At 36.6% G+C, this 10,219-nt stretch overlaps 1 protein-coding gene across 1 annotated transcript; it reads left to right on the top strand.

Moving 5' to 3' along the window:
* The first annotated feature begins 57 nt into the window (after nucleotides 1–57).
* stx3a (syntaxin 3a) lies at nucleotides 58–9,103 on the top strand. The gene is made up of 11 exons (XM_032564177.1): nucleotides 58–391; nucleotides 1,605–1,639; nucleotides 3,021–3,170; nucleotides 3,373–3,472; nucleotides 3,555–3,629; nucleotides 3,754–3,824; nucleotides 4,307–4,415; nucleotides 5,254–5,327; nucleotides 5,594–5,728; nucleotides 6,925–7,035; nucleotides 7,860–9,103. The coding sequence occupies exons 1-11, from the start codon at nucleotides 58–60 to the stop codon at nucleotides 7,935–7,937; spliced, it is 1,272 nt and encodes a 423-aa protein (XP_032420068.1). The 3' UTR covers nucleotides 7,938–9,103.
* Nucleotides 9,104–10,219: the final 1,116 nt, after the last annotated feature.

The following is a 10,219-nucleotide window of genomic DNA, read 5'->3' as shown; positions in this document are numbered from 1 at the left end:
AAGAGCAGGCCCAGTGAGCTGAATGACTTCAGACTGGTGGCACTGGAATCACATCTGATGAAGACTCTGGAGAGGCTCTTCCTTAACCACCTCAGAATGCAGGTACAGGACGCTGAAGACCCCCTGCAGTTTGTCTACAGGGCAGAGGTTGGAGTGGAGGATGCCATCGTCCACCTCCTACATCGAGCCCACTCGCACTTGGACCAGGTGTCACGTCTGACACTGGTCAGCAACATTGGAGCCTCGCAGGGGACGGTGCTGTCACCCATCCTCTTCACCCTGTACACCTCAGACTTCTGCTATAACTCTGAAACGTGTCATGTTCAGAAGTACGCTGATGACACTGCCATCACGGGGTGCATCAAGGACAGCGAAGAAGTACAGGAGCCTGGTGAGAGACTTTGTTGTCTGGTGCCATAGAAACGGCCTACATCTAAACACTTCCAAGACAAAGGAACTGGTCATTGACTTCAGGAGGGACAGAGGCAGTCCACGACCAGTTCTGATAGGAGGGGAGGAGGTGGAGGTCGTGCAGACCTATAAATATCTTGGCTTGGCTGGACAGCAAGCTGGACTGGACAAGCAACACCAAGCAGCTTTATAAGAAGGCTCAGACCAGGATGTACTGCCTGAGGAGGCTGAGGTCCTTTAACATCTGTGGAAAGCTGCTGGGGTTGTTTTACCATTCTGTTGTCGCCAGCATCCTGTTATATGCTGGGGTGGAAGCATCTTTAAGGCAGACCTTTCCAAACTGGAGAACCAAATCAGGAGGGGCAGCTCAGTGGTTGGCACAAGGCTGGACTGGCTGGCAGCAGTGGCAGAGAGGAGAACATTACAGAAACTCGAGGCTATTATGGACAGCACCAGCCACCCTCTGCACACTGTCATCAGCAGCCAGGAAGGCAGATTCAGTGGGAGACTGCTTCCTCCAAAATGCAGGACCAACAGACTGAGGAACTCTTTTGTCCCTAGTGCAATGAAACTCTTCAACTCCTCACTGGAGGTTGGAAGGAGGGCAAACAGGAGTACAATAAAAACAGAGGGACTATAGAATGTTAATGTTAAAAAAACATCTATCTATCTATCTATCTATCTATCTATCTATCTATCTATCTATCTATCTATCTATCTATCTATCTATCTATCTATCTATCTATCTATCTATCTATCTATCTAATCTCCAGTTAATGATTATTCATTTACTAAATCAACAGTTGATTAATCCGGTTAATTGTTTCAGCTGTAGTATAGTGTACTGTAGTAAATGAAGGTCCGGTGTGATTAGCCTGACGGATGTGGGAGGGCCGTGGGGGTGGAGGGTCAGAGATTTATCCTCCTGAAAATGGCTGTCCTAATCCGTTCTTAGAGGATAGAGGCTTAGTTGGTCCTCAGTGTAGAAAGAGCGCAGGAAACCTTATAAACAATCTGGACGATCCAGCGATCCAGACTGTGGAATAATTTAATTTATACATTCCTTTCTGGGTCACCAGCTGCTGAATGATTTGAAGGAGCCTCAATGCTTTAACTGAGTATTTCATTGGAGTTGGATTTGCCTTTTTTTAAAAATAATTTTACATTTAATTTATTTGCTGAATCAACGGTAGAGAAAATGAAGGACCGACTGGCCCAGCTGAAGGAGGTACGTAAATTTTTATTAAGATTCAAAATGAGCAGAGAGACACTTGTCGAATGCACAGACGGACCTCTGATTCACTTTAAAACATTAGTTAGTTAAAATGAAACTAAACCTGCTGTTTTAAGCTTTTTGATCATTTCTGTTTGCTCATCTTCTTAGTTTTTCAGACATTATACAGTTGAGTGGTATTTACATACACTGAATAAAAAGACAAATTTTTTTCTACATGTCTGAAGTTAAATCTGACCAAACCTTTTTTTGTTTTATGTTAGTGAGAATTACCAAAATTATTTTCTATTTCCTAATAGAAATATTTGCTATTTCCATTTGTGTGCATCTGCAAGCTGCAATCTGGCTTTTTATTTTTATTTTTTTTTGTTTTGAAGTAATGTCTTCCTCACCGGGTGGCTTTTCAGTCCAGTTTGACTGTGGATAATGACTCTGTCTGCCCAGCTTCAGCTGAATCTTCACAAGGTATTTTGATTTGGAGCCAATCTGCAGATTTTGGACCAAAAATATAATCTCTGGGACACAGAAGCCGTCTCCTTTCTGAGTGGTCTGATGGTCGGACATTCCCATCATGTCTATATTTGCAGTGTTTGACCAGGGAAGCGTCACAATTAAGCATCTGTAAATTGTTCCAAAGGATGAACCACATGCAATATTCTCTTCTTATTTTGGCTGATTTTTTTTGACCTTCCCATCATGTCAAACAGTAAAGTGGTGTGTTTAAAGTCTAACCTTAAAAAACACCAGCAGGTGTTTCTCCAATTAACTCATATGTGTAGGTTAACCTATTGGAAACTTGAGGAAGGAAACCCAAAAGGTTTGGCCCAGATTACACAGTTTAAAAGACAATTGCACTTTATACTGACTAAATATATGTAAACTTTTGAATTCAAGAAAAGTTACAACAAAAATCTAAAAAAGAATATCCTCGTCAAGTTTTCCGACCTGTGACTGACCTGTGACTAGCATTTAGGTCATATAAATAATTTGGGTAATTCTAACTGACTTCAAAAATGAAAAGTTTGGTCAGATTTAACTTCAGACAATGTGTAATAAATACATAATTTCCAATCTGATGGTAGAAATTAATTAATAAAATGGATCTGAGATTTATTCTCATGAAAATAGTAAGTAAATATCTTACTCTGCATACAAGGCAGTTGAAAAATAAAAAAAACAAAAGCAGAATTTAGTGTTTAATCTCAGAATTTGGACTTCTTCTCAGATTTTGAACTTTAATCTTAAAATTCTCACCTTAATCTCATAATTTGGACTTTTTTCTCTGAATTCTAACTTTAATCATTTCAGATGAAATAGTAAATCTGAGATTAAAGTTTGAATTCTGAAAGAAAAGTTCTTTTTTGGGGGGCTTTAGCCATCTTCCGTAAGGTTGTTTGTGCTTTCCGTAGAGGAATTTAATCTTCCCGCTTTTCAAACATGTTCTGAACAGAAGAGTGATCCTGGTGGTGACGACATCCAGGTTCCCGTGGAAAATGAGGCTTTCATGGACGACTTCTTTGCACAGGTACTCTCTTTCTCGCTTCATCTTTGCACAGTTATCAGCTCAGGTGTGTGTGTGTGTGTGTTTCATCATTCTCAGGTGTGTGTGTGTGTGTTTCATCATTCTCAGGTGTGTGTGTGTGTGTGTGTGTGTGTGTGTGTTTCATCATTCTCTGGTGTGTGTGTGTGTGTTTCATCATTCTCTGGTGTGTGTGCGTTTGTTTCAGATTGAAGATATTCGCACCAGCATTGACAAAATCGATGAGAGCGTGTCAGAGATTAAAAAACTCTACTCCTCCATCTTGTCGGCCCCCACACCTGACCAAAGTAACTTTTTCCAAAGCTCAGAATGCTTTAATTAATTATCTGTAACTTAAGCTTTTTCATCTGTTTTTAACTTTGAACTCAGAAACACAGGATGATGTTGAAACTCTCACCAACGAGATAAAAAAGTCAGCCAACAACGCAAGAAACAAGCTGAAGAGTCAGTATTTATGCTTCCATTTTACTTATTATTGCTGATATATTTTAGTATGTTTCAGGTTGTTTTAAATAAATTTTTCTCAACCTTGTGCGTGTGTGCGCACGCACGCGCGTCTGTGTGTCAGGTATTGAGCGACAGCTTGAGTCAAACACAGATGAAAGGGCCTCTGCAGACCTCAGGATACGCAAGTCACAGGTCAGACAATGATAATCTGACTTTTCACAGTCAATCTATTGTAAACATTCAGCATTATGTAACATTTTGTCCAAGAAATACTTTCCTATTTATGTATTTATACATTATCTACTGCAGTTATTACATTTACAGAGACTTTCTTTACGGTTGCTATGTAAATGTTACTTTATTAACTTAGCAATCAGTTATAAAAATGTTTTTTTGTTGATAGCTCAAATATTATTACCTTATTGGCATCCATCCATCCATCCATCCATCCATCCATCCATCCAGACAGACAGACAGACAGACAGACAGACAGACAGACAGACAGACAGACAGACAGATAGATAGATAGATATGTTCTGACCTTAATTATGAAAAGAAAAAACAGGAAGTAAACTAAAATGCAGAGATTTAAAATCACAGAAGCTCTTTGCGCTGACAGAGCAAAAAGAAAATTATAAAAAAATAAAATACAGTCTCCATTTTTTTCCCTACAGCATGCAATACTGGCTAAAAAGTTTGTTGAGGTCATGACAAAATACAACGAGGCTCAAGTTGACTTCAGGGACAAGAGCAAAGGACGAATTGCCCGGCAGCTTGAGATCAGTAAGTACTCAATATAAAGTCTGTATTTTTTATTGTTTGTTTACTATCAATGTTGTAGATTTGTTGCTGTTGTTGTGCTTTTTGGAAGAAAAATATTTTGTCACCTTCCTAAAATAATGTCATAAGTCATTTTTATGTCAAAAGTGATTTTGCAAAAAATAATAATAAAAAAATAATTAAAGAATTTTTTTAAAAAGTGCACGTTTTATGATAAAGGTTGTTGTTTTAAATCTATCCATTGTCTATAACCTTTACTTCCTGCACAAAATAGATTAAATACAAAATTATCCCCATTAAGTCATTAAATGTGATATCTGATTTTAAGAGCAATAAATTACCTTCTATCTGACATTTTTTAAAAATTAAATAAAAAACTCAAATAATAGGGGAAAAAACCTCATTTTGAAGTTGTTAACCTGCTGATTTAAAGTCAATTAAGGGAAAACTGTTCAACTCTAATCTCTAGCCTGTTTTTCTATGTATTTATAAACTGATAAAGCCAGTGCTGATCAGATATAATGGGTTTTATTGAAATAATCAGTAACAGTAAACATCCTAGTTTCTGTTTTTTGTCGTGTTTTTGGACTGAGATCATTTTCCTTCAGTATATTTTAATGTATCCCATCAGGATTAGCTTGAAAGTTGAAGTTCAGTGAAGTTATAACAATGTAATAAGATCAGATTCAGTAACATTATATTAATAATCCCTTCTGAGCATGCTCTATGAAGTGACTTTCTATAGAAATAAAACATAAACAAATAGAAGACAGAAAGTTAAGTTAGCTTTAAGTAACCTTATGTTAAATTTTTTTTTAAACAAAACTGTTTTTCTTTGTAGCGGGGAAAAAAACAACTGATGAGGAACTGGAGGAGATGCTAGAGGGGGGAAATTCAGCTGTCTTCACTGCAGGGGTAAGATCTCAATATAATACCAGTCAGCTATTCACAACAAGAGGTAAAAAATTGACATGTCACTCGAAAAACACCAAAATGGTGATGCTGAGTGTTGTGCTACTCCCTGCAAACAAAGCACAAATAAAAAATGGAAAACTGTGGATTTGTTTTGTGATTCACCATCTAATGTTAAGGATCGCAACATTACAAAAACCCAAGGGGATTCTGCTTGTTATTAAACCAGTAAAATATTTATTATTCTTTGTTTCTGTCTCCTTCTGCAGATCACAGAGTCCAAGATCAACCAGCAGGCCCTGAACGAGATCGAGGCCCGTCACAAAGACATCATGAGGCTGGAAAGCAGCATCAAGGAGCTTCATGACATGTTTGTTGATATCGCCATGCTGGTGGAAAACCAGGTAAACATGGAAACCAAGACATGATCAAATAATCAATTCTCTTTATTTTACCTACCATTAATAAGCCTTACAATGGCCTCTAGTCTATTGTCCCTTTGCAAGTGCCATGACGGAAGTGAGGGATGGTAGTATTGAACTGAGCGACTGTTTTCCAAAGTTGTTTTTACCAGCTTATTCACGGCTTCTACATGTTCGAGTTGAGCTAATTTGTCTGTGAACGTAACACGCCTGGTTGGGTCTCATAGACGGCGGTATTTACAGAAGCTGGAAACAGTTAGCTTAGATACCGACCCGTACCTCCTGCCTCCTGCCTCCTGACGTGTTGATCAAATTACCGACTTTGCCTGAATTCACACCACATGATTTATATCAATACGTCATAAACAGCGTTTCCGGAGAAGCCTTAAAAAGTTACAAAAGATGAGATGCTAACCTAACATTTTCCATACATGCTAGGCTACATGACGGTGGGGCAATGTTTCCATGGTTACTGGTTACTAATGGTTAGACACGTACCTTCTCCATAATGATATTTTAAATATTTTTCTAATTATACTTATCTATGAAGTTTACAAACGTTTATCTTCTTACCTTGGAAAAAGTACAAGGTTTTGCTGCAAATCCGCAGAAACACCGAGGGCTGACGGTCATCGCTATCCATCACCGCCGTATCTTTCCGCGTTAAAAGTTACACAATAAAATGACAGGTTTTGTTTTTCACCATTGTCTGTTTGTGCAGCCGACCGCGCAGCACCCTGTGACCATTTTTACTGCGAAATCAACCAAATAAAAGCGATATTAGGCTACCAGATGTGCGTTTTTTGACAGGCTTTACAGCGTATTGTTTTGATGTCCGTCATGGCGGAACAGGCCAAGTTTCAAAAAGAGTGACGTCATGCGCAAAGACAACAAATTTCTGTTGCATTCAAGTCAACAGAAATACAAAATCTCATGATTATGTTTTTTATTATTATTATTAGTAGTATTTTATGAGTTAATAAAAGAAAATTAATTTTATAACCACATAAGAATATAATAATCACATGAATTTCCAATAATAAACAATGACATGTGTAGTTTGACAAGAAAAGAAAGTTAATTTAATCAATTACAAGCATTCCAGTTTTATGCTGGTTATCAAACAAAGCAGTCAGTTCACTTATTATCGAGTCTTGCTGTTCGTTCTCCTTTCACAGGGCGGGATGATAGACAGAATTGAAAGCAACATGGATCAGTCGGTGGGGTTCGTTGAGAGGGCAGTGGCAGACACCAAGAAGGCTGCCAAGTTCCAGCAGGAAGCGCGCCGGGTGAGTTAATATCCACAGAGTTCAATCTTTTCCTCATTAGAAACTGTAAGCAGAAAACAATCAGATAATTGATGACAGCTGGAGTTTACTGCTGAGTTGGAATAAAGTCACTACGGGAGTCAGGGGGGCTTCAGTTGGTTGATATTAAGGTTTTTTTTCTCAACATCGTGAAGTTTTTATGAAGTTTATGAGTAAAAATGTCCATAGAAAAGCCTAGATGCAGTATATTCTTACCCTGGTTTTGTAGAGTACATCTCAAAATCTGTAAAATTCTTGTTTTCAGACCCTGTAGATCAGGGGCGTCAAATTCATTTTGATTTTGGGTCAAATCAAGATGAAGAATGTTCTTAAAGGGCAGGCTGTGCCAGAGCGTATTGATAAAACCCACAAACAAAGCTGTTAAAAATATAAATAAATTCTTAAAATTAAACAATATTGAACATCCTTTCAGTCCCTCCAGGATTTCGTGATCGTTTTAGTGATAAAATTGATAAAATAATATTTAAGCATACTGTTATCATGACAGTTCTATTTATGTGTCACTTTAGAGTCTAGAGGGCCACATAAAAAGCTACGGCGGGCCGGATTTGGCCCCCCGGTCTTATGTTTGACACGTGCTGTAGCCTGGGATCCCCTTTGCAAACCTACAGGCAATACTACCAAATATGTAAAGAAACGTCAACAATTAAATAACTATTATTACATTAATTAACTATAAATGCTGCCTCACACCTCACACATTAGACGGCCATGTGTTCTGTGGCGGAATATTTTATTGTCAGATGATATATTAAACTTTATTAACCCCATTCTTCTTTCTCCAGAAACAAATGATGATCTTCTGCTGCTGCGTGATTCTGGCCCTCATCCTCGGCTCGTTTCTCTACAGTTTCATCAAATAGTGGAGCCGAGTCTGGAAACAGAAAAGAACTGTTCAAATGTGACCATGGATTCTGTTCAGTGTCGTGTGGATCTGAGTCAAGATAGAAAGAAACAAACAACTTATTTTAAAGAAGATTCTGTTTTCGTTGTAAGCTTATGGCAACACTGCAAACAACATTTCAGTGCAGTTTGGACATCCATAGTTAAATAAATGGAAATATAGTCAGAGAAAAGCCTAATTTCTGCCAAAACCTAAATGTTTTTCAAAGGTTTTTTGGGGGACAGTTTCTACATAGTTAACATTTCATCTACATTTGAAAAATTCCTTAGTTGTATAAAGTACAATCTGTCTGTGATTGTGTTTTATTGTGTACAACACAATAAAAATAGCATTATGTTGAACTTCTATAAAATATTTGAGTTCTCTTAAGAAAGCAGAAATCAGCTTTTTCAATTTAATTTCAATTCAACAAGCAAAAATCTACAGAGCTATGAAAAAGAATCAGCTAAAATTAATGTTGGGGCTTTAGTTCATTAATTTATTTTAATTACATAGATTTAATCCATGAAAAACTTTAATTAACCATTTAATTGCTTTTTTTTTTTGGTATGTCTGTAAGTCAGATGCTCAAGCGACATCCGCAAAAAGCGATGGACGATAAAGATGCTACTCTTGGCTCACTGTAGGTTAATTTTTGCTCCAAAAACTGCTGGAAAAGACTATTGTTGTGTTCAGGATGTGCAAACAGGAGTTATTCTATCATCTAAGCTATCCATGTATAAAATAGCATCTCAATCCTAAACATTTTGCAGCAGCGCAGACGTCTCCAATGCTGATGTCGGCATCCATGTTTCTGTAGAAATATTTTTTCAAATAAGTTGCAGGAATGATCAGAAGTTTCTGAAAAAACTGAATGCTGATTGGATATAATGGCACTTTGCGCCAATCTGATGGTTGAATAACTTAAATAATAAACTAAAAGCAACAAATATATTTGCTGTTGAGGTCATATGTTTCCTTATTCAATAACTTAGGAGCAAAAAGGGTTTTTGAATTGAAAATGATGCTTGTTTTGTTGATATAATTTAAATTAAAATTACATTTATTGCAATCAATTAATTACAGACTCTACTTGGAAGCATACTGTGGCAATATTTACGCTATTTACTGCAGTTAATGAAATAATTTATATTACATGGATAACAACTATTTAATTTTTTTTTAGTTTGTTTAATGTGAGCACACTGCAAAAACACAAAATCTTAGGTCTTGGGTTAATTTCCAGTGCAAATGTCTTAGTACATTTGAAATAAGACAAAACTAGCTTAAAAATATCTTTTCAGCAATAAATATGTGCTTGTTTATGTCAATAATTTCTTAATATTGCACAAAAAAAAAAGTACTAATTCCACTGGCAGATTATTTCGCCTTCTTGCCATGTTTTTAGTGAAATAATCTGCCAATGGAACTAGAACTTTTTCATCAATATTACGGAAATATTACTTAAAACAAGATCCTTTATTATACTGAAAAGTCACTCAGGAGGTAGTTTTCTCTTATTTCAAGTGTATTAACGTATTTGCACTGGAAATTAGACCAAAACTTCTTGGTAAGATTTTGCATTTTCGGAATGCACCTAGTGGGAGAGCGACAATTATAATGTATGACATGAAAATGATTCTAATTTAGAGTGTGTTCATATTTTTAAATATTCAGGGTTTTTTTTTCTTAGATGACTGTGACATTGCCTTGAGGCTCTTTTTTTAACAGCTATAATTTCTTGTTTTGTGTGTTTTTATTACAAAGCTGTGTATATGACATAATTTTTTAAAGTTTATTTTATAGTGCTTAACACTGCTTCTTACGAATGTTTATGACTGCCCACTTGGCGGTGATGATTGACTTGTTTATGTTAAGATCTGACCATTTTGAGCTGCATGTTAGGGAGAAGCTAAGCTTTTCTGAAGCGTAAAACAAGCCTTAATGGACTGGCAACCTGTTCAGGTGCGAGCCCATTCCCATGACAGCCTATTTACATAATAAAAAACAAATTAAAGTAGCCTATTTGATGTAAAATGTACATAGTGAAGCATATTGGGCATTATTCAACATTCATCTCGGGTCTAATTAACTTTGGCTGTTCAGTAATTTTGTTTTTATTGAAGTTTTTTTTTAGATTTTTGCAACAAAATTGTAATTTTTGTGTAATTGTTAAGCAGTACGAGTTTGTATCTCGTACTGCTGTAGTGTAGGATAATAAACTAAAATTTATTTGTTTCTGTTTTATAGATTTGTCCATTT

Source organism: Xiphophorus hellerii, chromosome 5, assembly GCF_003331165.1.
Source record: "Xiphophorus hellerii strain 12219 chromosome 5, Xiphophorus_hellerii-4.1, whole genome shotgun sequence".
Lineage (NCBI taxonomy): Eukaryota > Metazoa > Chordata > Actinopteri > Cyprinodontiformes > Poeciliidae > Xiphophorus > Xiphophorus hellerii.
The sequence above is the reverse complement of the archived record's forward strand: the minus strand, read 5'-3'. Positions and strand labels throughout refer to the sequence as shown.